Source organism: Bufo gargarizans, chromosome 2, assembly GCF_014858855.1.
Source record: "Bufo gargarizans isolate SCDJY-AF-19 chromosome 2, ASM1485885v1, whole genome shotgun sequence".
Taxonomy (NCBI): Eukaryota; Metazoa; Chordata; class Amphibia; order Anura; family Bufonidae; genus Bufo; species Bufo gargarizans.
This window is the reverse complement of record NC_058081.1, coordinates 396,884,628-396,912,057: the sequence shown is the minus strand read 5'-3', so window position 1 is coordinate 396,912,057 and position 27,430 is coordinate 396,884,628. Positions and strand designations below refer to the sequence as shown.

At 44.6% G+C, this 27,430-nt stretch overlaps 2 protein-coding genes across 9 annotated transcripts in view; one reads left to right on the top strand and one right to left on the bottom strand.

Moving 5' to 3' along the window:
- Positions 1-2,484: 2,484 nt before the first annotated feature.
- The window catches only part of KIF3A (kinesin family member 3A), an 80,734-nt gene continuing 55,788 nt past the window's right edge, over positions 2,485-27,430 (bottom strand). For all 7 annotated transcript variants that reach the window (XM_044280823.1, XM_044280825.1, XM_044280827.1 and 4 more), the window contains 7 exons: positions 13,877-14,057; positions 12,582-12,692; positions 11,553-11,678; positions 9,590-9,643; positions 9,436-9,504; positions 6,424-6,548; positions 2,485-4,426 (listed from right to left, as the gene is read on the bottom strand). In XM_044280823.1, the coding sequence (XP_044136758.1) occupies positions 4,378-4,426; positions 6,424-6,548; positions 9,436-9,504; positions 9,590-9,643; positions 11,553-11,678; positions 12,582-12,692; positions 13,877-14,057 (715 nt within the window). In that variant the 3' untranslated portion in view covers positions 2,485-4,377. The remainder of the gene's footprint in view (positions 4,427-6,423; positions 6,549-9,435; positions 9,505-9,589; positions 9,644-11,552; positions 11,679-12,581; positions 12,693-13,876; positions 14,058-27,430) is intronic.
- Positions 19,871-26,786, top strand: LOC122928220. 2 transcript variants are annotated; one of them, XR_006387865.1, is made up of 2 exons: positions 19,871-20,518; positions 26,143-26,786. XR_006387865.1 is itself a non-coding variant. In XM_044280830.1 (2 exons), the coding sequence occupies exons 1-2, from the start codon at positions 24,021-24,023 to the stop codon at positions 26,352-26,354; spliced, it is 1,491 nt and encodes a 496-aa protein (XP_044136765.1). In that variant the 5' UTR covers positions 23,560-24,020; the 3' UTR covers positions 26,355-26,779. The 2 variants fall into 2 exon arrangements, 1 of the variants encoding a protein (XP_044136765.1); XM_044280830.1 differs by lacking the exon at positions 19,871-20,518 and adding an exon at positions 23,560-25,299 and having other exon boundaries at positions 26,143-26,779.

The window sequence follows — 27,430 nt, the reverse complement described above, 5'->3', positions numbered from 1 at the left end:
AAAATGTTTTTGTGTTGCTACTTTCTGTGAATCTTATTTTTTATTTTATCCTCTATGAAGCTATTTGATATTTTGGAACGTATATGGCCATCATGGGAAACTCCATGTGTGGTACAAACCCCCAAGAACGCCAAATAAACTTTGCATTGCAAACTGACAGATATGCCAAAAAGTGGTGTATATCTGCTCATAAATGACCCCTTTAGAGTCTAGATGCCAAGCTAATAGACATACCCAAGAGACTTGCATATATAATTACTGTAAAAGGTGGCTCCACAAAAGTACTGACTTGTCAGGGGATGAATACTTAAAAGGCAAAGTTAAAACAAGACACTTACTAATGTATTGTGATTGTCCATATTGCTTGCTTTCCTGGCTTTTCCATCACATAATATATTGCTGGTTTCCATGGTTGTGAACACCCTGTAATCCAGCAGTGGTGGCCGTGCTTGCACACTATATGAAAAAATATTGTACTATATGTGCTCCCACAGTTCCAGCCACCAGAGGCGCCTGCGCCTTCTCCTATAGTGTGCAAGCATGTCCACCGCTGCTAGAGTTACAGGATGGTCGTAACCATGGAAAACAAGCAGTGTATACTGTGATGGAAAAGAGAAAGCCAGCAAAGGAAGCAACATGGAGAATCACAATACATTGGTAAGGGCCTTGTTTTAACTTGATGAATGCCATTGCAGAAGAGTCAAATCCTTTAAGCAGAACATTAAAAGGTCTCAGATGTTATTTATTCTTTTGGGCAAATTATAGTTTTTTTTATCACAGCAAAAATATTTTGCACACTCAAAGTTATAGGCAAGAAGAACAAATGGGTCAGACCAACCATCTTAATAATCCACAACACACAGTTACAAGTAGAATTTATTTCAAAGGAAGTCAGACTTGCACAGAAACCAATGCTAGTGATAGCAGGTAAACTGAAATGTACAGTTTGACATTGAAATGCAATGATGATGTGGAGCAAATGGTTTGATGGAAGATGAAAGAATAAGATATCTGCCCAAAACACAAGATATTAGCTCTTAGATAAGAGGTATTGCCACACCATAAAAGAGATCTGTATATTCATACACTTGTCTTGCGCTTGTCCTTTACCCCATTTTCTTAATCGTTCATATTTAAAGGCCCCTTTACATTGCTCAACTGAGCATACGATTGTCAGGAAGGAAGTGTTCTTTCTCGGCAATCGCCTTCTCGTCAGGGAAGGAGACCCCTGCAATTACTCCCCCATCACAGTATGGGAGGACTGATCATGAATGCCATCGCTCATTCCCATACAGAATCATTGATTTAGGTGTCCGCACAAATGATCTTATTACGATTACATTCGTTCATCGAGTAATTGGCAGCACCGTCACACTGGCAGATCATCGCTAATGAGTGTTCCCACAAACGCTTGTGAGCGATTATCTGCCCGATAGTCGGGCAGCGTAAAGGGACCTTTTGAGACAACGGATTGTAAAAGTACAGGCAAGACCTGGCCATAAAATGCAAGCGTTCACCACTGTAAGACGTTAATGAGGCATGTACAGGAAGACAAACTATCACTGAGTGCTACCAGATAGATTTGCTTATATTAGGCTATGAATACATAATAACTACAGTACATCAGGAAATGTGCTGATATGACATAACAGGCAAGATATCTATAGTGTAGGACCACAATGGTGGGGTGAACTCGTGCATCCAAATCCCAGCGTAGACAAGCGAGCTGTCAGTTTTGTAATACATTGTGAAATCTGATTCCCAAGTGCCATATTAGTCGCTGTGAGGTTTTTCAGGTTTACCCTTAGCCATTAACAATAGGTAACTGACACATTTTAACGATCTCCTAGAAAAATACTGGAGTTTGCAAGCCTGCTGGGTTTTCATCAGGATCTTTACCTCCTGTTGGCCGTGTCCTACCCTTAAAGGGGTTGTGCAGCTATTTTATAGTAATGACTTATCGTGCAGGATGTTTTGTATGTTTTTCTGTGATTTTTGATAAATTTATGTGCTTGAAGGAGTGGCACCTTCAGGAGTGAATGCACTCCTATTATCTGGGGACCAGCATTCTTGTGCACTTTTTGCCCCACCTATCCCACATGTGACTTTGATTAAGTGGTACATATAGGTGTACGTGCTCCTCCTATCATTGGTTGCTCTAGGAGCAGCACACTATATGTGCAGGGTCTGCTCTTCTGAATGTAGATGCCCAACGGCATAGGTAGGTTTAGCGTAGGACCTGCTTGACTGAGACTACCTTGGCGCGGGTACAGATGTGTTTTGTTCAAAATATATTGTGCGTCTCAGATTTTTTATATTAGAGTGAGGGCTTAGTTCATATATAATGTTTGCATCTATTGTGTTTTCCGTGATTTTTTTCCTTATAAATGTTGCCATGTACATCCACATATTTAGTTGTCATATCGTGCAGGATGTTTTGTATCTTTTTCTGTGATTATTTTATATTAATGACCTACCTTCAGGATAGGTGATCTATATCTGATTGGCAGGGGTTCGACTCCTGGCACCCCCACCAATCTGGTGTTTGAAGAGGAGGCAGCGCTCTATGAGAGCACTCCTTCCTCTTCATTACACTGTGCGAGTACTTGTAGTTACAATGCATTTGCGAGACGACGGGCAGTTTAATGAAGAGGAAGTGGTGCTTGTATGGAGCACTGCCTCCTCTCCAAACAGCTGATCGACTATGGTGCCGGTTGTCGAACCCCTGCCAATAATATAGATCACCTATCTTGAGGATAAATTATTAATCTAAAGCACAACCCCGTTAATGGCCTTCCCCAACCAATTAAAGTAAGTGGTTCAGTTACAGGTTAAGACTAACCATTGATCACAACTGGGCTGTGTGAGTTACAGTACATCAAGCAATAATATATCTCATAAGTGAAAGGTTAGTGGAGTTCATTATTAAACATGACCCATATACAATACCACTTTCCTTCACTTATTCTTTTTTTTTTCCAATACAAATCATCATACATTTGTTAGTCGCCTACAACCCTGTGGTTCATAATATGTTACACAATAGAAACTGTCATGTTGGCAAGCAATGACAACATTGTGAAATGTGAAGTATAAAATGAACATCTGCTCCTTTAATATATCCACAAAAATAAAATACAACAAAAAACTGTACATTAGGGCACAAAGAATCCACACAAATATACATTAAATAAACCTGTTCAGGGCTTCTGTGAGGCTCCTCAGAGCTGCCAGCATTAATTTTACCATTTACAAGATCAGAGACTCCAACACAGTAAATATGGTGGTTTTTGTTGTTGTTTTTTTACATAGCCAGCAACCATAATGCTGTCTGCTAACAGGCTTAGTTACTTTACACTAGATGAGAAGATGTATACGTAGATATTTTATGAATCTGATGTATTTAAACAGCAATGGATTGTGAAAAGCCATGTGTGCCAGAATATGTCTGGATCTCTGCCAATCCCCATTATACTGAAGGCAGGACGGAACCTTGCATACCTCCACCAATGCCAGAGTACACAGAGACACAGTAGGCTTCTTCCTGCCCGATCGCCTCCACTAGTGGGCAACTAGCCTTGGTCTTATTGCACAATCCATTCACAAATCAGATCATAGCAATTCTATCTGCCCTAAGGAAGATGAGGGGCTGCCATTGGTTTCTATACTAAAGGCCTACAATTGCATTGTGCCTATCCTAGTACAACCATGTAAGGTTAGCTTATTTCCACCTTTCTTTTTCTGAACATACTACCTGAGAGGAACTCCGTTTTTTTTCTTCTTTCAATACCCTTCTGCTGATCAGTACACTCTAACGCATAAAATATCCTGTGCTGCTGTGGGCACTAACCATGCACAATAACTAGAGAGGGGGTGCGGCACAATAACTAGAGAGGGGGTGCGGTAGAGATTAATAAAAGATATTCTTATGCTTGCTTTCATCTCATTGGGCAGAATGGCTTATAGTTTGCATGCTGCGCTAACTAAAAGGGGTGGGTATGTCTAAGCCTATTTGTCAGAAGAGCTTCTGTTAAATAGGAGCTGATAATTCCTAGAAAACTCAAGGGCAAATATTGGATATTTCTGCATAACTTTCTTAAAATGATCTGGCATGGTACATGTCCTGCTAGGACAATGGAGACATGTTCCATTGTATTCATTAGCCAGAATGAAATGTGAGCTATAATGCCATGATCCTATGATTATGAGGCATGGCACAATATGATGAGACACAGGTTTCACGTGTATTATTATACAAAGCCTACACAGGGTATCCATTACTGTCCCCTGTTTACATTGCACAAAGGTCTACAATTCCATCTTAGGCCGCCGTGCCGCCAGCACACCGTGTTCTTCACACTCCAGGAAAGGAAACTGCTACTGTAGCAATGAGTCAATCACTGCTTCTGGTTTTGCTGAACGCTTCCTGGAAAAAAGGAAAATTTAATATTAATACTGCTGATATAAGCAATATAATTGGACTTGTATTGATTACTTTGTCTACATGTTAATTTACATTAGTATACAGTATATTAATATTCACTAGTGTAAAACGATAAAAGACCATCTGGAAAACTGTGATGGAGCAGAGATCGACAGTATACATTGTGGTGCTTGGTCAATAACCATACAACCAAGGTGGTGCATCCTTTTGGGTTTTGCAGCAGGGTATGTATTGAGGCAGGGTCACATTTCTACTGGTGGCTTTTTCGCTTGCTGTGATACAAGATGTCACTCTGGCATGGTAACGGTCATAGATATGTTGGATATCCTCCTGGGGGCACACATCTTGGCATATCCACTGTGAGGGGGCACACATCTTGGCATATCCACCGTGAGGGGGCACACATCTTGGCATATCCACCGTGAGGGGGCACACATCTTGGCATATCTACCGTGAGGGGGCACACATCTTGGCATATCTACCATGAGGGGGCACACATCTTGGCATATCTACCGTGAGGGGGCACACATCTTGGCATATCTACCGTGAGGGGGCACACATCTTGGCATATCTACCGTGAGGGGGCACACATCTTGGCATATCTACCGTGAGGGGGCACATATCTGTGAGTAGACCTGAGGGACTGAAACACTGGGTAGAAAATAAAAGTAAGCACATAAGGACTGATTCACATATAGCCGCTCTGTAGAATGCTCTGTGTAAGTCATTTAATCTATAATACATTCTGTTTCATTGCTGTAAGCGCCATGCAAAATGCCACAAGGGGGCCTACTGAGACTATCGCACAAGGGCCCACATGAACCTGAATGAATATGGTTGTGTGATACTCAGCATGGAACCCAAAAAAACACTTTGATCTGTTCCCTATCCTGAGGGCTAAAGAGAGTCAACAAAAAACGCTGAGCATTAATCTTATATGCTGCTGATGTAGATACCTGGTTAAAAAATACAGAGAAGTGGCAAATGGTCTGATATGGCCCTAGTCAGGTATTTTATTCTAGTCAAGTATAGTATACTAAGAAACTGTGGTCATACGGTACCCAATCCAACCACATATGGTAGTCTATATGAGATAGGGAGCTATGTGCAAAGCTATAAAAGATGTATGCCTAGACATGCCTAGGAGTTTTATGCCTCCAGAAATGTAACCAGTTAATAGTTTTCAGAAAAGATCCAGGCTCATGGGCGACCCCACAGGCAGACAATCAGCAAAAGGATATAATTCAATGACTAGATTTGTGAACCAATAAAGAAATACTTCTGGAGTAAGTAGAACAGGAACATCCAAGACCACTGGACCCATGGTTTTCTTAGTAAATCAATTTGTCAGAAGTGAGATGAGCTGAGAAACTGACCCAGCACATACACATTAATACTGGCAAAAGCATGGACATGGTGTAATATTGCAAACAATAAGTGGCAAACATTGATAGGGGTGGTGCTGAAAAAAAGATCATCATGTAAAAGTTTAAACTCCATAGTAAGAAAAAAAGGAACATGATGGCCCAGAAATTGCAAGCCCAGGTTTCTTAGCGACTAGAGTTCACAAGTCCAGCAACAGCAGACATACTTGTGGACACAAACATAGACCTGTCACACGGAATGGCCACTCCTTTCTGTAGCCAAGAGAGCGCTCTAGTCTCAGCGCCTGAGGTAAGATGGCACCTGGAGGTCCACAGGTAAGTAGGGTACACCGTGGCGTGGCCATATTCTGTCAGGATGCCCGGATCCTAGAAAGCTTCCTTCACATGCATCTTGCCATGTCAGCTGCTGGCCATGCCCCGAAGAGATACATTTTACATTTTGGCATGGACTGCAACCAATACTAAGAACCATGCATCACCATGTTCTTCTGATTGTGAGGCCTCATTAGAGAATGATGGAGAAACCTTCATCTAAACAACCAAGTGATACCTTCAGTTTCACATCTCAAGCCTAATAAAAAGGATGACACATACCTCCGACCTGTCTTGGGTCTTGTTTTTCCTTTTGATGTTCTAGGCCTTTCTAGCTTCATTAAGGACTGACGGAGGCTCTCCTCAGTGTAAGCCAAATATACATGGGACAAATCCACTTCAAAAGGCTGAGGGGGCAAAAGGGACATATTTTTCAGTGACCGGCCAAGGTTGGATTATGTAAGATATAATAATTGAGCCAAACATAAAACAAACAAATAGAGGCAATGGGGCAGTCTGAATATACACCACTTCTAAACTGTCGTAGTTTCACTCCAAAATGTTGCTGCATTTTTTGGCACACGGAGGCAGTGTCCTTTCCTGTGAAGCAACACTCCCTGATATGCCCACACCGCAAAAAAAGTAGAACAAGTTCTACTCTTTTGCGGTGCGGAGGCATGGACAGAAACACAGCAGAAGCATTCCGTAGTGCAGGGATTAGCCACCTCCGGCACTCCAGCTGTTGTCAAACTACAACTCCCAGCATGCTCCATTCACTCCACTGGGAGTTCTGAAAACAGCCAAGGATGTGTGCATGCTGGGAGTCGTAGTTTCACCACAGCTGGAGCGCCAAAGGTTGCTGATCCCTGCCATAGTGCTTCCATGGGGTTCCGTGCCTCCCTTCCACATCAGTGATGCGGGGTGCACACGACCAGTGCCAGTGTATTGCGGACCAGCTGTATGCAGGCCGCAATACAGCCACGGCTGGGCAACAGCTGTGTGCATAAGGCCTTAAATGGTTTTGCGAGATTTTCATTCTGATGACCTTAACCTCAGTATCTAAATCGGTGGGGTTCCAACTCCCGGGACCCCCTCCAATCAGCTGTTTTGAGAAGGCACCGGCGTTCCTGTGAGTGCTGCAGGCTTCTCATACCTCAGATGATTTAGAAGAGACTGCAGTAGATTGCCAGTCCACATAAGATATGGAGATATAACACACTGTGGTATATGTCATGTGATAAAGATAAAACTTGTTTTAAAGCAATACATTATCTGAAAAAATGGATTTTTTGTACTCACCGTAAAATCCTTTTCTCGTAGTAGGCATTGGGGGACACAGCACCATGGGGTATATGCCCAGCTGCCACTAGGAGGCTGACACTAGAAACAAAAAAGTGTTGGCTCCACCCAGGTGGGCTATACCCCTCTGCTAGAGCCAGAACAACTCAGTCAGTACCCAAAGCAGTAGGAACGCCACACCTGAACCAAAAAGAAACGGAGTGCCAACAAGTCTTGAACTGGGGAACCCGACAACCACAAGCAAACGCCGGAACCACGAACAAGAACAAATGCTCCAAGGAAAGGGAGGGATCTGTGTCCCCCAATGCCTACTACGAGAAAAGGATTTTACGGTGAGTACAAAAAATCCATTTTTCTCGTGCGTGGCATTGGGGGACACAGCACCATGGGACGTCCCAAAGCAGTCCCTGAGGGAGGGAAGAAGATCGCCAGACGGCAACCTAAAGCACCGCTGCCTGCAGAACCTTACGCCCCAGGCTGGCATCAGCAGAAGCCAGGGAATGAATGTGGTAGAATTTAGAAAAAGTGTGAACTGACGCCCAGGTGGCGGCCCGGCAAAGCTGGGCAGCCGAAGCCTGATGACGCACCGCCCAGGAAAAGAAGAAGTCAGCCAGAGGCTGCCTACCACGACCAATGGTGCTGTGTCCCAGAAAACCGACAGCTGGAGGATCCGGAGCGCAGAAGAATATGGCGACGCACGCGACCGCTCAGCTCAGGCACAGAGAAAGCCGGGGCAGAAGAAACGCCCCCCTTAGCAGCCCGCGCTGGCGCTGGATTGGGCGGAAAGAAGAGGGACCTCCGGAGGAACGCCCACAAGGGGAGGGGCAAGAGAGGAAGCCCGGGAAGCCCAGGAGGCGGAGACGACGCCCGCCCATGTGACCGCGGCCTAGGCCGAGCAAAAGCCGCGGCCTCTAGTATGTCAAGGCGCAGTCGGACGAGAGAGGAGAGCGCCGCCGCCGGCAACCCCCGCCCGCCAGCGCAGGAGAAAAACTACAGTCCGCGCCGAGGACAGGCAGAGGAGGGGACACAGTCACCAGAGGTAGGGAGAGGGCGAAGGCCGAAACGGCCGTCTTAAAGGAGCCGACTCCATTAAAAAAGCTCCAGAAGGGGGACCCCCCCCGAGAAGGAGAGTAGGAGAGTGAAGGCCCAGCTATACTAGGGGGGAATGGGGGGGGGGCTGAGCTCATACTCACCCTCCGATTAGTTCAGGCGCAGCATGACCACCCCCTCGGCGGACTCAACACGGAAACCGTGGGTCTGCCGGAATCCACTGCAGAAGCAGGTCACGTTGGGGACTGGGTGGCTGCAAGGTACCCGAGTACGCGCCCGCAGGGGGGCAACTAAGGTGGAACACGATGGAGCCGCCCCTGCTACCTGTAGAGGAAAAAATTAAAAGAAATAAAAATAAAATAAAATAAAAAATTAGCAGAAAAAGGACCTGCTAGCAGGTCATGTCTGCCTCCTACGGACACTAGAACTAGACTGAGTTGTTCTGGCTCTAGCAGAGGGGTATAGCCCACCTGGGTGGAGCCAACACTTTTTTGTTTCTAGTGTCAGCCTCCTAGTGGCAGCTGGGCATATACCCCATGGTGCTGTGTCCCCCAATGCCACGCACGAGAAATCCCCATGGTCCTTCTGTGGAGTTTCCTCTCTTATATCTCTACATGACTTATTAGCTAACACAAGGTGTATGACCTTATCCCATCATATTGTGGCACTCCTGTCTTGACCAATGTTCGAGATGGAAAAACAAAGTTAAAAGTTAGTGATAATATGTAGTGGTGTATCTATCCTTACATCTGCTCCAGGTAATAGAGGGGGACCCTTCAGTTAGGACCTCATAGAAGAGGGCTCCACACTAAACACATGGAAACGACAGCAGCGCAATCGGCGTTACTAGTGAGCCAATCGCATCTTCAGGCCAAGTCTTCAGGAGTCCTCAGCACAGTAACAAGAAAATGATATAACAGTCTATAAAGATAAAAAGCATCTTACGTCCTTTTCTTTCTTTTCAGGCACTGGAGTCTGCTTTCTCATATTGTTTCCAGTGTATGCAACGCATTTCTTACAAAGAAAGATGAAAACACACACGTTAGATTTACTTGGAAGGTTAGAAGAGGAATTACTGTAAACTAAGACAACTGCTTACCAGCTGCCACTCTCCAATATCTTCATTCCAGTGGACATAGTTCTCAATCATGTCCTGAAAAAGAAAGAACAAAAAAACTTTGTTATACAACAATATCTATATGAAAGTATCCCATATTCATTAAAATACTACATAAGGATAAAGGTAGCAGAAAAAATTACTTTGGATTAACTGTGTCGCCTGTTAAATCCCCTGCCACTCCAGTATTAATTACTGGTCTCAGGACTCGTGATGTACATCAAAGTGCCACTGCTATGGCCAGGGGATGGGTGTGACGGTCACATGAATGATGTATAGGATGGTATCGCACCTGGAGCGGCAGGTGATTTAATGGGCAAGTAATGCTCATTTTACTTTATACCATTCTCTGCTCATTTTTTGTAGCTTTTTCATACTGATGAGCTATCCTCTGGACAGATCATCAGCATCTGATTGGTGGGGGTCCGACATCTAGGACCGCTGCCGATCAGCTGTTTGAGAAGGCAGCAGTGTAGGCAGTATTACCACAGCCTTTTCGCTGTTTCCCGCAGGCGCAGTGACATCAAGCCTAGTATCACTGGCCTGGGCACGGCTAAGGCCCGTTCACTTCAGTGGGGCTTAGCCGCCAGTGATACTAGTCGTGACATCACTGGGTCGTGGGAAACAGCGAGAAGGCTGTGGCGTGACTAACAGAGTCACTGCCTTCTGAAACAGCTGATCAGGGGGATCCTGGAAAAGAAAAAGCTACAGAACCCATTTAATGCTTTTCCCTTGGTTTAAAAAATGGCTTTGCTACATAAGGTCCTGGTCAGCTCACCACCACAGGATGAACTATGAATTCTTCCATGGTACCAGAGGATGACTGAGCATTAAGCCTGCCTATGAGAAGTCTGAGGCTCAGTCAAAGTGGACCATGCAACATAATCACCAGTGTTCCCTAACATGTGGCTCTCCAGCTGCTGCAATACTACAATTCTCATCATGCTCTAACAGCCTGAAGCTATCAGAGCATGATGGGTGAGAAGGATTTGCATTTGCTGGAGAGCCACAGGAGATAACTGTCCAAAACATACCAGTAAATTCCCCAAGAAAGAGCTGGCAAAAAAAAAATGGAGAATTCTTCCGTGGCAAACTTTAAAAAAAACCCTGGGAGGAGGATTTAAAAACGGATGTGCATGCGAAAAACTCGTCAAGCATCAGACATCTGAGAAGTTTCCACAGTAGAGCGGGAACACATTCCTCCATGCCGACAGGCTGGAGATTGACTATTCTGCAATACCTGGTAACATCACCTTTATATCTATACATTGTTGGAATATAAAAATTATGTTCACATGCAGTGTCTTAACTCTATTAACTTGTACACGCCAAACCATTCATATAAAAAAAATATATACATTCTCATCCCACACTTTTACTAAACAGAGGCATCGCCATCAGTATGTAAATCCAGTGGGGATTTCAATCTGAATCCTTAGAATATCTCCAACCTGCTGAAAGATATGCAGAGAAAAGAGGTATTTTTTAAAACGGTTCTCCATGAGAACAAAGCTGACCTATTCTCAGGATAGATCAATATCAGATCAGTGGAGGTCCAACCCCTGGCTGTGTCACCGATCAGCTGTTTGAAGAGGTGGTGGCCCTCCAGTGAGCGCTATGGCCTCATAGCTTATCATTGTATAGTGGCGGTGTCTGGTATCGCTGCCCAGTACCATTCACTTGAATGGGAATGACCAGCACTTAGACCAAGTGACCAATAGCTCTTACAGGAAGGCTACAGTCTGTTCAAAATCTGATCAGCAGGGGTGCCGGGAGTCTAGGCTAAGTCATCAATACTGTACCCCTTGCATATCTTCATCCAAGTCTGAGAGGATTCCCTAAAATATCAAAAAGCTTTCCCAAGCTTGAACATATAATTTACAAACCGATGCAGTGCACCAAACCACAAATGGATATAATCTGAACAATCCAATTATTGCATTACCTGATATTCCTGTGGAATAAAATTATCAATGGTGATCATCTGAAGTCGAAGTTCACGACTCAACTGTCGGATATTCTCTAATAGCCCCTCTATTTCTCTTTGGTGTTCTTGCTGCAGATCGGCCATCTATGAAAAGTGTAACACAGGTAAGTAACCGTTGACTTGCCAGTTAATGTAAAATTTCAAAACGCAATCTTTACAACCTTGCTTGGACAGATGTGTAAGCCCAAATCTCTGCTCCCAGTTTCACACAATCCTAAAACATGTACATTTGGGCGCCATAAGACAGATGCTCTCAGCCGAATGACCTGAACTGACAGGATCCTAGGGATTCAGGATGCTGAGAGTTCAGGTCAGTAAGACCCGCAGTCGGGCTGGGACACTTACTCTTGTGAAACTGGTCTGATGTTAAAGGGGTCCTGCAGTTTGTTTAAACTGGATAGATCATCAACATCTGACCGTCGGGGGTCCGACACCGGGGGCCCCCGCCGATCAGTTGTTTGAGAAGGCAGCGGCGCTCCAAGAACACATCAGCCTTCTCACTGTTTACGGCTGGCCCAGTGACGTCACGACTAGTATCAACTTGCCTGGGCGCGGCTAAGCTACATTCAAGTGAAAAAAAAAAAAAAAAAACGCTTCAGTTTTGTCTCTATTCATTGTCAAGGGGGAAAAAACTGAACTGAACAGAACAGAATGCTCCAAAATGCATTCCTTTCCGTTTAGTTGTGTTCCCAGAGCGGAGAGCAAACCGCAACATGTTGCAGTTTGCTTTCCGTCCTGGGATGCGGAGACCCAATCTGACACAAGGGATCCCTCCATCATTGACTTTCAAAGGAGTTCATGACCTCTTGACTATGTTACAGATAATACAACCAGATCTGTTCATAACGGATGCAGATGGTTGTGTTATCAGTAACCGAAGCGTTTTTGCTGAACCCTGCCGGATCCAGTAAAAATGCTAGTGTGAAAGTGGCCTTACCTACTGTAATCTAGTCTTGAAGCGTCAAGCAACACTGTTTTATAACAAACCTCAGACTTTGCCGCCATAAGCATGGTCCACACTTTCTTCAGTTTCTTAGTTTTACCCTGTGCCTCCTCCTGTAAACTTGTGTATTTCTCCTCAATATCCAGCCGTTCTTGCTGTAAAGAAAAGATAAGGACTTACAGGCTGTAGGCACACCGCACTTCTTTTTTTTATTGTTCATTTTCTTCCCAAAGGCAAAATTAAGCAACATCCTAAGTTTTCCCAGTGCTAGTGGTGCTGCAGAATCTGACATAAATCCAACAGAGACCAGCTCCTGCTTCTGATGGTTCCCTCTGCTGTTCACCTCCCGACTCTCAATGTTTGAGATGTTAACATGGAGGGTAAGGTTGTACACTCTGGGGAGAGGATCTAAGAAAGCCGTTCATACTGGCTATATATAGGGAGGAAAGCACACAAAGTGGTTTGCAGAGGGACAACCACACAGGCTATGTAGAAGTGCAGTGAGAAAGCAAAACCCCACAGCAGACTCTGCACTAGAAGGGACTCACTCCTCACGGATGGTCAGTCAGGGCTGCCATAAAGGCAGAATTACAGTCAGGGACCCAGGCCACTTCAGGTCTCTAACATTGGCAGTCTCATTAATATTCAGTTCAGTGCAGTGAATATTAAAGGGGCTATCCAGGACCTATAATGTGGACCGCAAAACAAATACGGCCGTCTAAATGAGCTGTAAGAAGGAGAACTTATACATTTTCAAAAACACAAAACACACAAAACTTAAAAAGGGGTTGCATGGTTTCAGGAGGGAATCCTGAAATAAAGAAAAGATGAGTACTTACCTGACAGATACAGCTCTACGTACCCAGCTGCAGCGGTGACATCATGTTGACAACACTGTGACAATAACTGGCCTCGGTGGTGCACCAGGAGGGCCAGTGATTGGCTGCAGCAGTTACATGTTGTCGAGATGACATCACCACAACGCTGGTAAATAGAGCTTGGCAGGAGATGGGAAGCTGTGGCATGGGATATGTCAAGTAAATACTTACCATTTTCCTTGTTTTTTATTTAGGATGATCCTAAAGGTTGTCCGGTTTACTCCTGGAGCCACAAAATGGCCGGCGCGATATTGAAAATGCCTAATCTTGTTTGCGATTTCGGACAAGAATAGGACACACACTATATTTTTGCGGGGCTGCGGAATGAAACTAAATACACTTTGTGCTGTCCGCATCTTTTGCAGCCCAATTGAAATTAATCTGCATCCGTTCAGCAACGGATGTGGACTCGTTTATATGGTCGTGTGAATGCACCCTTAGGTAAGAACTCAACCACAAACCTCCTTTTCTTCCAACTCCTTCCGAAGTTTCTCGGCTCGTCTTCTACGCTCTTCAAGCTCCTGATTTGATTCGTCCAGAAGTTTCTCCTGTTCCTCTGCCTTGGCCAGCAAATCTACTCCTCCAACAATGACCTTCTTTTCCAAAGAAGATAGCTTTTCCAGAAGTGATTGGTGTTCCTGTCTACATGAGAAAGGCAAGATTGCATTTTATTTATAGAATGAACACTTACCACCATTTTTTACACAGGTGTTAGGTTTTCACATAAAAAAATAAAATCCTCTGTGAGCATTTTAATAAATCAAAATAATCACATTTGGCTATGTAACCAAAACATGATAATTTAAGAAACATCTGGATGCCTGCAGGAAAAAAATGTGAAGACGACTCCCTTGCAGGCTATACCCCCCTCAAGCCTGGAGAGAGCATGTCAGTTTGTGCTCAAGCAGTAGGAGCAGTAGAAACATGTGCAAAGTAAGGGTACTTTCACACCTGCGTTTAGGTGCGGATCCGTCTGGTATCTGCACAGACGGATCCGCACCTATAATGCAAACGCTTAGATCCGTTTGCATTACCATGAACAAACGTTCATTTATATTTACATTGAAAGTCAATGGGGGACGGATCCGTTTGAAAATTGAGCCATATTGTGTCAACTTCAAACTGATCCGTCCCCACTGACTTACATTGTGAGTCTGGACGGATGCGTTTGCCTCCGCACAGCCAGGCGGACACCCGAACGCTGCTTGAGCGGAGCGGGGGACAAACGGTGCCAGACTGATGCATTCTGAGCGGATCCGCATCCACTCAGAATGCATTAGGGCTGGACGGATCCGTTCGGGTCCGCTTGTGAGAGCCTTCAAACGGAACTCACAAGCGGAGCCCCGAACGCTAGTGTGAAAGTAGCCTAAAAGAGAACGCAACAAAAGCCGGCGGAAGCGAACCCGCTAAACACCCGACCGGCAACCAAACATCACCATCAACAATAATAAATACTGAGTGAGAGCTGTGTCCCCAATGAACCACGCGAGAAAGAGATTTTACAGGAGAGTTCACAAAAATCTCGTTTTCTTGCTGGTATAATTGGGGGACACAGGACCGTGGGACGTCCTAAAGCAGTCCACGGGGAGGGGAAAAAATCCACGCCCATGGAAATAGCCCCCTTCGGTCACCAATTCGGACTCTGTCATGAACCCAGCGCAATCTTCTAAGATTGCATCCACGGTAGACAGCAGTGCTTGTCGTATGCAGTACCCCCTTCCTTAGGCGCAGTATTTGCGCTACTACCGGACAAGGTACTTGCCTGAGGCATTACCTCCTTTCTTAGGTAGACTAACTGCACTAGCGCTGGCTCCACAGGCGTTCCTCCTTCCGTAGGTGGTGGAATTTGCATTTCCGCGGGGTACAATACTTACCATATGCATTAGCCTCTTCCATAGCTGGCGTTATGGCATTATCACTGATTTCAGCATTTACCGTATGCATTACCCCTCTCTTAGGTGGAGTAATTGCACTCTCACTGGGTACGGGACTCGCCATATGCATTATCCCCGTCCATAAGCGGTGTAATTTCTCTGCCATTGGACTTAATTCCTGCCATATGCATCACCCCTTTCCTTAGGTGGTGTGCTTGCACTTCCTCGGGATACAGTTCCTGTCATATGCGTTTTTACACCTTTGTGGCGGAGTGGTTGCACTACCACTGAGGCACTGCTCAACGTAGGCTTTGCCAAACTCCATTAGTGGGGTACTTCCAGTACCGTTGGGTATGGTTCTGACTGCTGCGCTACCCCCTTCCTTATGTGGAGTATCGCACTACCACTGGAGGTTATTTCTTCAGTCACGTTGACATCTCCATGCTTACTGTTACATTACCTTTTCGTTAGTGATCGGTAACTAAGCTTCTTGGGATTCAACTACACGATGGCTCTAGATGCGATAGCATCTTGGGTTCCCTACACTCTTCACCTAGTGGTATATGGGTGTCGCCAGTGGATACCGTGGCTATTTCCCCGTTGTATCCTCTTTTCTTGCCGGGGCTGGTTTGCGGCATGAATGTCACCCTCTGTCCTCTCAAGGGGTTACACGGCAACACTTAAGTGTCTTAGAGAACCACATGTCCATTAGGGCTGTCGAATATAATCGATGCAGCGATGCATCGCGATTCGACCCCCGGCGATTCTGCATCGATGCGGTTGCTTTAAATAAATCGATGCATGTTGATGACGTCAGCGTCGCGTCCGCCGTGCAGCCGAGTCGGAAAAAAGTTTTTGGGCGCCTTCTTTCCCGCCTCCCGCTGACGTGTCAGAGGGGGTGGCCACAACATTGAGTGAGCCAGGTCTGACTGAGTGAGGAGGAGCTGGAGGCGTGGTTTCCGCGCATCTCCGGCTCCCAGTCAGACACTCAGAAGCAGGCGGCAGTGCGGACGTGCGGTGGCTGGCGGCGAGGTGAGTTTTGTCACCTATGTAATATCTACCTCCAAAGCGCCTGCCACCTACACAGCATATACACCTACCGCCTGCCACCTACACAGCTCATATTGCCGCTTCTCATACCTTTGCCGTCCGCGCCATGTTTCTTCTTTATTTTTTTCGGTTGTGTCTCTTCTCTTCTTATTCTTCCCCTCCGTCTACAGTGGACGGAACTTTAGGTTCCGGGTCTATGAAAGGCGGTCAAACAGCGGCCCCTAGTGGCCAGTCTGGGAATGTCTACATTTATCTCACACTATTCAGGAGATTGCTCCCAGCAGGAGGTGATCCACACTGACAACTCTCAGCTAAGGGCAGGGATCTGAAACTGCTGGGGTGTCAGATTTACTGACAGTTACTGATCCTGCACCATCAGAGCCCCTTCACACGTGTATCAGTCCCTACTGAGAGGATGGTTATTGTGGATACAATGTAGCATACACAGGATCTATCAACCTGAAACCTCCAGGACTAACATACTGATGGTCTCTCAGGTTCTTTCACACTTGCGTTTTTCTTTTCCGGCATAGAGTTCCATCCTAGGAGCTCAATACCGGAAAAGAACTGACCAGTTTTATCCTAATGCATTCTGAATGGAGAGCAATCCGTTCAGGAGGCATCAGTTCAGTCCCTCTTACGTTTTTTGACCGGAGAGAATACCGCAGCATGCTACAGTTTTCTCTCCTGCCAAAAATCCTGAACACTTGCCGGATCCAGCTTTAAACTTATATTGAAATGTATTAGTGCCAGATCCGGCATTAAAATTGCTGCATTGACGGATCCGTTCTTCCGATCTGCGCAGACCTTTAAATCTGTGAAAAAAATAAACACCGGATCCGTTTTTCCGATCTGCGCAGACCTTTAAATCTGTGAAAAAAATAAACACCGGATCCGTTTTTCCAGATGACACCGGAGAGACAGATCCGGTATTTCAATGCATTTGTCAGACGGATCCGCCTGACAATAGATACAAATAAATATTTTTGTGCAATTTCTGACTGATTGAATTAATTTTTTGATGTAAAATTGAAAAACAAGGGGACTTGGGTAATAATCGTGATGCATCGCCGAATCGAATCGTGGACTTGATAATCGTAATCGCATCGAATCGTGAGACGAGTGAAGATGCGCAGCCCTAATGTCCATGGGCCTCCACTGTTACAGCCGGTCATGGTATTTGTCCTCAACAATATGGAGGGCGTACGCAATTGCACATAATATTGTGATTCCGTGCTAGGGGTCGTAGTGATTGGTGCTAGGGGTCGTAGTTGTTGCAGTGGGGCGTTCCCCCTCAGGTAAGGGTTCTTCCCTGGTGCTGGCTTCGGCGGTTGCTCTTGTTCGGCGCCCTTGCCTGGTGGAGTGTTTTAGGTTAGTTCTATTTAACTGGGGTCGTATGGTCCCATGACTTCTACGGCAGGTCCTCAGGCCTCCCCCTCAGTTTTGCGCTGATGGGACATGCTGTGGCTACTATGGTACGAGGGGTCTTTGCCTTGTCACGACATGCTATGGTTCCCCCTCCACAGCTCTTTCGTTGGTGGCGGATGCTTCTAGTGCCGCATTCGGTGACCTCTGCCATGTGGACCCCTCTAAACTGGAATATGGTGCTAGCCATAGCCTTGTGGCTCCCCTTGCATGGCTTCCTCCTTAGGCAGAGTTTGGCGCCTCACTATCATCCTGTGGGTTCTTCTGTATAGTACCAGTCTCCGATAGAGAATGGGCTTTAGCCCTGGCCTATTTTCTCCTTCCATCCTTTTCTGGCTCAAGGTTCAAGGCCACACCGCAAGCCTTGGTGGCTCCTACATTGCCATTTTCCCCTCATCTGCATTGGCACAGGGTGTCGGTTCCGGTCCTGGTTAATGGGCTGCGATGCCTACAACATCCCTCTTTCTAAAGGTGAAGCCTTCCCATTGGTTCTGGGGGTGCTACCTGTATCTGAGATTACCTCTCTTACGACATGAGTAATGATGGTCATGTCAATCCGATGGTGGTCATACATTTTCAGTGCCCATTCTGTGGGTAGACTACGAGACTCACCACGCCAGGCAGATCGGTGGGGCTGTCACGCCTTACCACCGCTGATAGACATTTCGCGGTTGCATAAATCAGCATCTTTGTCTTCCTGGCGCACATGCACCAAGTTTTTTGCCAGGTGCTTCCTAGGCATCGCCAGTGCTGCTCCGGGCCGCAGTGTCTCGCAGGCAGCAGTGCATTAAGCATTCTTGAGGGTGCAATTTCCAGGGGCGTGGATTTTTTTCCCTCCCCGTGGACTGCTTTAGGACGTCCCACGGTCATGTGCCCCCCAATTATACCAGCAAGAAAACGAGATTTTTGTGAACTCACCTGTAAAATCTCTTTCTCGCGTGGGGACACAGCGCTCACTCAGTATTTATTATTGTTGATGGTGATGTTTGGTTGCCGGTCGGGTGTTTAGCGGGTTTGCTTCCGCCGGCTTTTGTTGCGTTCTCTTTTAATTTGCACATGTTTCTACTGCTCCTACTGCTTGAGCACAAGCTGACATGCTCTCTCCAGGCTGGAGGGGGTATAGCCTGCAAGGGAGGAGCTAAGTCTTTTCAGCCTAGTGTCGCCTCCTAGTGGCAGCAGCAAGCTATACCCACGGTCCTGTGTCCCCCAATGATACCAGCGAGAAAATATATTACAGAAAGCACAAGAATAATCTTACTGATAGGCTGTGAATGACAAGAGATCATTAACAGGGTTGTCTCACTTCAGCAAATGGCATTTATCATGTAGAGAAAGTTAATACCAGGCACTTACTAATGTATTGTTATTATCCATATTGTTTCCTTTGCTGGCTTAATGTTTCCATCGCATTATACACTGCTCATATACAGGTGGTACGACCACCCTACAATCCAGCAGTGGTGGCCTTACTAGCACACTATATCAAAAAGCTCCAGCTTCCCTGGTGGCCGGGACCACGGGAGCAGACGTAGGCACACATGCGCAGCAGCTCCTGTCCTGGCCACCTAGTGTCTGCGCTGCAGCGGTGGTCGTCTTACATTGTGTGCCAGGACAGATACATTTGGCTCAGTTGTGTAAAATGGACAGTAAAACGCTGCAAGAAATGTTTTGGCGTCGGCCTCCAAAGCGGAATGGAGATAGAATGGAGGCAAACTGATGCATTCTGAGCGGATCCTTTTCCATTCAGAATGCATTAGGGCTAAACTGATCCGTTTTGGACCGCTTGTGAGAGCCCTGAACGGATCTCAGAAACGGAAAGCCAAAGCACCAGTGTGAAAGTAGCCTCAGCACGCTTTCTGGTGCTCCAATACCTCATTTGTTTATTTATAAAGTTGAAATTTCTCCACAATGCTATTAACTACAGAGAAAAGATAGGTATTGTAAGGAAATTATGTCTGTATCCACACACGTTCACATATATGTATTAATTCAGCCTTATATGCTTGTATTAAAGTATACAGAGTTCTTCTTTAAAGGAAGTAACAACAAGGTCTAGTAACACAAGCTAACAGGAAATGGCTGTCTGAAGCTCAAAACCGCATGGCTAGAAAGAGATATGCATGCTTTGCAAAAGAATGCCACATTTATGATGAAGGTATCTGGAGAGAGAATTGCTGAATGCATGACATCATAGCTGCAGAAACATATATATGCATATATACATATATACCTTTTTACACTTATATCTAATATGTGCATTAGACATATATTTTACATTTGCTATAATACTGGTTATATAAGCATCTTGTATATTGACGTTCATCTTTGGTTTAGATAAGTGAAGGATGTTTTATCAGATAAATGTTGGTACAAAATAAACAAGGATGATTCCGCGAAATATTTGAACAGAGCGAAGGTTGACAAACATGGTGGTTAGATATCTAAATTCTAAGAATTATAAATGCGTCACATATGTACCTTGTTTCTAGGAAATTATCATGACTTTTTTTACTTTGGCTGTATAAAGATGAAATTGATCAATTCGTTACCTGATTGGATTAAACTTAGGGGAGGTATATGCTAATTTTGTGGTTTGAAGCTATAAATTTTCTACGATGTCAAAATAAAGCAGCAACCATTTTATACCTATCAACGTGTATTGGTCTTCAGTGGTTGTCCGGCCGGTGATTCACCCACAGACAAACCAGGGGCTCCTTTCAATTGGTAGCAGAGGATGGTTCACTGACTATCCAGGTGAGTAATAATTTCTGCCACTATTTATGTTGGTTGGAATGTTTCTCTCCTGGATACGGTGGATATCTAATGTATACTGGATGGCAGGTTAGTTGATGGCAGGTTAGTTTAGTGTTCATATGACTGTGGGACAGACACGAGGCAGCACTCAGTGTTCTGCGTATCCTGATAGAAGCGGCGTCTCCTATAGGCACAGTGGTTGGCAGGGGATGTTGTTCCAGGAACATACATCATATTGATGGCAGGGAATTTTCCGAATGTAGAATTAGTCTCTTCGGACGTTGGCAGGGATTTTACAAGTGGGAATTAGTCTCACTTGACGGTTTATTGAGTTACAGGATAACTCCGGATATATGTGAATGAGTTAAAGGATAACTCTGGATTTATGTGAAACAAGGAAACAAGGTACCAGGAATATATGTAAAGGAATACATATGATACAAAAGAAACAGTGAGGGAAACGCATACATCTCAATGCAGATGTTGGTTTCTAACTCACTAGGATTGTCTGTGGAGTGAATTGTTTAAAGAACATAACTGTACGGTTATAACTTGGAAGGTGACATTGATTACTGCAGTCTATTAAGTCCATAAATGGTGTTGCCCATATTAGATATTTTACACGTGTGATAAGAATATTGTACTGGTGGAAAATCTGATTGTGCTGGCTTAATTGATCAGTACTAACACAATTACTTGCTGCTATTCAATTGCTGCTATTTCTACGCTGCTATTTCCACCTCACTGTTTGCTGCTCAAATATATATATATATAGAGTTCATTGTCAATCGCAATAAACATTATGGGTAACGGCGTGGGAAAGGATCTGGATGGTGAGCCAGAGACCAGACCCACACCGTTACATTTTGTATCAGGCACCTGTGGGATTAGTGTAACTGATCCATTTTGGGTAAATATCTGTGACCGCAGTCAGCAACTGTGTATTACGCAGATCAGCGATGTAGGTCCTCGCAATGAAGGGGACTGGGAGGAGGTTAGAAAAATGGTGGGGCTTCACCCGAAATATAACTATCCAGCCGGTGCCTGGGATGAAAATTATATGAAAACATGTTTTAAGAAATGGGAGAAAGCATTAAAAGAGTATAGAAAGAGATTTCCACCAACCCATCACATATACTTAAAACAGGATAGGGGGACAGTGAGTAAAGAGGAAGAAGTTCCATGGTCAGAAATTCTGCCCTCCTTACCAGATAAACCACCGGCATATGATGTGACGGTATTAGAACCAGAAAAGGCAACACTCCCAGCTGTCTCTACGGAGGACATGCTACAAGACCCTTATGATAAGGTCCCCTGTCCAAAACAAGCAACCGCACCAGAATTATTATTATTTTCTGGTGAGAACCAAAAGAGAACCGGACTGTACCCGGATTTGGGGGATAGAGATTCCCTTGTGAATACTGCAGTTATAGTGGCAGCAGCACTTAGGGAACAAAAAAATGTGACTCCACATGTCAAACAGGCTCAGGAAAGGAGAAAGGAATATAGAAAAAGTATGGACATTTATGTACAGGAGTTGACCCAACTGAGGGATAAACTAAGGATAGACATAGTCTACATTAAACAACTTCCCCTTCAGAATGTCTTTCCCGTTATATATGATCACGAGAACCCCGATAATACTGACCTCCCTAGTGAGGAACAGATGGATGAATTGAAGGGTATTCTGGGAGGAGAATGTGGGAAAACCAGAGCTGTAACTAACAAAAAGGACCAGCTGCTGACCGAGATAGAAAAACTAAGACAAGAGTACAGGAGGGTGAGGAAGGACTGGGAAACCAGAGCTCAGGAAGAATACAGTAGGAGAACTGAAACACAGATAGGGGCAGACAGTTTAGAACATGGTAGGCCCCTGGCAACCTCCACCCCTAGAGTACCTGGAATAATGCAACCCCTGACAGACATATTTTCCAAACTCGCTATAACACCTGAGGAAGGGGATAATAAAAGGCACACAACTACAGCTCCCCATGATCACTGTAGGTGACACTGAAGTCCATATCCCTCTTCCTTTAGGATTAATGAAAGAACTGAAGGATATGTGTCCCAATCCAAAAAAGGACCCTAGAGCAGCAGCAATGTTTCTGCAGAAGTATACTGCAGGGAGCCAATTAACAATGGAGGATATTCAGATAATACTCTCAGCCATAGACCCAGACACTGGCTCCCAAATCAATACAGAGGTGGTCTGAGCATGAACACCCGTCCCCACGGGGGAACAATCACTATTAGGGGTGCCCAGAACGAGTCCCGTCCTTCATTATGCATTTTGTTCCAACTGATTGGCAAGTTTTACCACAAGTAATACTGCAGATTGATGGTATTACAGTTAATTTATTGCTTGACACCGGAGCAACGACTTCAAGCGTAAACAAAATAGACTTCATTAACGACAAATGCACCGAAGGAAGTTCTATGGGTATCAATGGGACGACAGTGATACATAAGGTGACAGCACCGCTCCCGGTTTGTACTCTTACGGGGGAACTAGTGACGCACATGTCTTTTGCAGTCCTGCTAGAAAGCCCCGTTTGCCTATTAGGAAGGGATCTAATGGCAGCATTACAGATTTCATTAGTTTTTGACAAAAAGGGAAGACTGACAGCGACCTCAATGAAATGTGACCTGACAAACCCAAAGAGACGTGACATGAATGGGTTCTTTTTAAGCATACCAATGTCCCTGGAAAATCATCCAATCTGGGCTAAATGTAAAGACTCAGTAGGAACGATTAACTGTGAGCCCTACCGGCCCTGTTTGAAGGAGGGGGTTATGCCAACCTTTCAGAAACAATACCCATTGAGTGAGGAAAAGTTAGAGGGTATAAGGCCGCAAATTGAGAAATACTTACAGATGGGAATTCTTAGGAAGATTGTCAGTCCCTGGAATACACCGATAAATCCCGTAAAAAAAAATAATGGCACATGGAGATTGGTACAGGATCTAAGGAAGGTAAACAAGGCAATTATCCCACTTCCCCCCCTTGGTGGCAGACCTTACAGCTGTGTTTGGGGCCATTCCTGCTGGATCCAAATACTACACTGTAGTTGACCTCAGTAATGCGTTCTTTTCCATACCAGTGGCTTGGGATGCACAAAGTCTTTTTGCTTTTCAGTGGGCTGATGATGGTCAGGTGACTTGGACCCGTCTCCCACAAGGTTTTGGGGATAGTCCAGCAGCCTTTTCTATTGTATTAAAGGCTACATTGGAAGATTGGGAACCAAAGAGGGGATCCACCTTAATACAGTACACAGATGACCTTTTACTCTCCAATTCGGAGTTAGAAGCCTGCGAAATAGATTCACAGAGTTTATTAGACCACTTGGCAAGCAAAGGACACCTGGCCTCGAAGAAGAAAATCCAATATGCAAGTACCCAGGTAGAGTATCTGGGGTGCATAATAGAGGCAGGAGAGAGAAAGATCTCACCCGCTAGAGTCAAGGCAGTGACCTCCCTAAGCAGGCCAGGGGACAAAGCTACAATGCTGTCCTTTCTAGGGTCAATAGTGTATTGCAGGCAGTGGATCCCTGATTGCTCCCATTGGGATTCAATCCTAAGGAAAACTACACTCACAGAAGCACCAAAGGTAGTGGAGTGGACAGAGGACAGAGTAGAAGCCTTTGAGAGATTGATTCGGTCCCTGACCCAAGCCCCAGCCTTGGCCCTGGCAGATTATGGAAAGCCATTCCAATTATACTGTGTGGTATCAGGAGAAACCTATGCAGCGGTTTTGACACAGACACACGGGGGAAGAAACAGGCCAGTTTCATACCTATCGAGAAAATTACCTCCTGTAGTTCTTGGAATGCCACACTGTCTCCAAGCATTAGCAGCCGCGGCCATGTCAGTAAAAGATGCTACTAAGATAGTCCATGGGAATGTAATGGAACTTTTCACCACTCATACAGTTTTGTCCCTCCTTCAAAACATGACCACACAACACATGACAGCTCAGAGACTGTCCGGATATGAGACCATATTACTCAGTACGGCAAACCTGGTGATAAAGACATGTCCAGACACCTCACCAGTGATAAGATTTTTGCATACACTTTTGAGACTTAAGTGTGAAGGTTCTGACGAACAAGTAGACCCAATACCTGAACACAGATGTGATGAAGTGATCTTGTCATGCACAACACCTAGGAAAGATTTAAAGGACACGCCACAGACTGACAGTATAGATGTTTTTGTGGATGGATCATGCACAAGACCAGATGACAGGACATATCAAACAGGTTACGCTGTGGTCATGCTCCCAAATCAAGTGATAGAAGCTGAGCCAATTGTCACAACTTCGGCACAACAAGCTGAGCTGGTAGCGCTCACAAGAGCCTGTGAAATATTCGCAGGACACAAAGTGAATATCTATACTGACAGTAGCTATGCATTTGGAACAGTGCATGATTATGCATTAATATGGAAAAATAGGGGATATATCTCAGCAGATGGGAAGCAGATAGCGAATCAGAAATACATAGATCACCTGCTACGTGCAATTCAACTACCAGAAGCTATAAGTGTGATAAAAGTGAAAGGACACTCTGCAAAAGGAGATTATCAAGCTATGGGAAACAATTTAGCAGACAGAGCAGCGAAAATGGCAGCCAAGAGAGACACGAGAAGGGAAAGTAAGTTATTTTTCATGATAGATTTTGAAAGTGAAAACTGGGTGTCAGTAGTATATCAACTACAGAAGCAGTCTACCAGTGAGGATATCAAGTACTGGAAATCTCAGGGACTGCAGATGACAGGTACAGGTATGTGGACAAAAGATCGGATATTGGGGGTTCCCACCGCATCAGCACCGCTCCTAATATCCTATCTTCATGGTCCTGGACATTTGGGAAAACAATACATATCAGAACATTACAAGTCACTGTTCTGTACACACCAATTGCAGAGATTGATAGACGATCTGGTCGACTCATGCATGACTTGTGCACAGAATAATGTTCAAGGAAAAGCACACGGAAGACATGGGAATCTACCACCCCCTACAGGCCCTCTGCAAGATTTGCAGATAGATTACACACATATGCCAAAGCAACCCGGGAATATAAGATATCTCCTTGTAATAGTCTGTAGGTTCTCAGGATGGTGTGTAGTCGTACCTACTTCAGGAGAAACAGCTGGTGTGACAGCTAGGGCATTGATAAATCAATGGATTTCAGTATATGGACTCCCTCGGGTAATTCATTCAGATCAGGGACCTGCTTTCCAGTCCAAACTAATACAAGAACTGACGAAGATTCTGGGTTTCCAGTGGAAGCTCAATATAGTCTATCACCCACAAAGTGCAGGAGTCGTGGAAAGAATGAACCGAACCATTAAGGATAGGTTAAAAAAGGCTACTTCAGGAACATTGAAGGATTGGCTGAAATTTCTACCCGCCATTCTCTACCAAATAAGAACGACACCAAATAAACAGACAGGGTTGTCACCTTATGATGTGTTATTCGGTAGACCCCCTAATACCCGTGAGGAACCAGATATTGACAGTAACGTTTTTGCCTTGCAGGAGCAGTACGTGAAACATTTGGTAGGTATACTCTCGGAAAATCATGATAAGGTTGCTGTCACCTTTCCTCCTCTTTCCACAGACCCAACTCATCCATTCTTGCCCGGAGACAAGGTTCTGGTGAAACAACTGGCTGTCCGCCACAAGACTGGTCCAATATATCAAGGTCCATTTGAGGTTCTAAGAGTTGCTCGAACGGCTGTCCTTACTGACCAGAGTCCGCAGTGGATACACGCCAGCCGGCTCAAGAAGACACCGGAAGGAGTCCAGAAGGAATTCCCCGAACAAGCATGAGTCTTTTGGACAAGATGCCTTCAAAGGAAATGACTTTGATCATACCCCCAAGCCTGCAAAGTAGATATGAGCAATGGCTAAGAGGCTATCCTAAACCACTTTGTCCAGAGGATCCAAAGACTATGCAGGACTTGTATGAGGAAGAATTCATGTTCAGGGAATATACCAATGAACTAGAGACTGAGAACTTGAAAGATCAAAACTTTCCTGAACCATTTAGTAAGCAGATGATTCAGAGAATGAAAATGGTGTGTGGTATAAGGAGTGATCATATGGAATGGGAATTCCATATGATCAAAGAGGGGATTGTAAGGAAATTATGTCTGTATCCACACACGTTCACATATATGTATTAATTCAGCCTTATATGCTTGTATTAAAGTATACAGAGTTCTTCTTTAAAGGAAGTAACAACAAGGTCTAGTAACACAAGCTAACAGGAAATGGCTGTCTGAAGCTCAAAACCGCATGGCTAGAAAGAGATATGCATGCTTTGCAAAAGAATGCCACATTTATGATGAAGGTATCTGGAGAGAGAATTGCTGAATGCATGACATCATAGCTGCAGAAACATATATATGCATATATACATATATACCTTTTTACACTTATATCTAATATGTGCATTAGACATATATTTTACATTTGCTATAATACTGGTTATATAAGCATCTTGTATATTGACGTTCATCTTTGGTTTAGATAAGTGAAGGATGTTTTATCAGATAAATGTTGGTACAAAATAAACAAGGATGATTCCGCGAAATATTTGAACAGAGCGAAGGTTGACAAACATGGTGGTTAGATATCTAAATTCTAAGAATTATAAATGCGTCACATATGTACCTTGTTTCTAGGAAATTATCATGACTTTTTTTACTTTGGCTGTATAAAGATGAAATTGATCAATTCGTTACCTGATTGGATTAAACTTAGGGGAGGTATATGCTAATTTTGTGGTTTGAAGCTATAAATTTTCTACGATGTCAAAATAAAGCAGCAACCATTTTATACCTATCAACGTGTATTGGTCTTCAGTGGTTGTCCGGCCGGTGATTCACCCACAGACAAACCAG

Excerpts from the sequence above, each read along its gene's own strand:
- LOC122928220 (XM_044280830.1), top strand. The coding sequence starts at position 24,021 with ATGCTGTCCTTTCTAGGGTCAATAGTGTATTGCAGGCAGTGGATCCCT. Across the intron at positions 25,300-26,142 it reads ACTGCAGATGACAGGTACAG|ACCCAACTCATCCATTCTTG; the intron begins GTATGTGGACAA and ends CTCTTTCCACAG.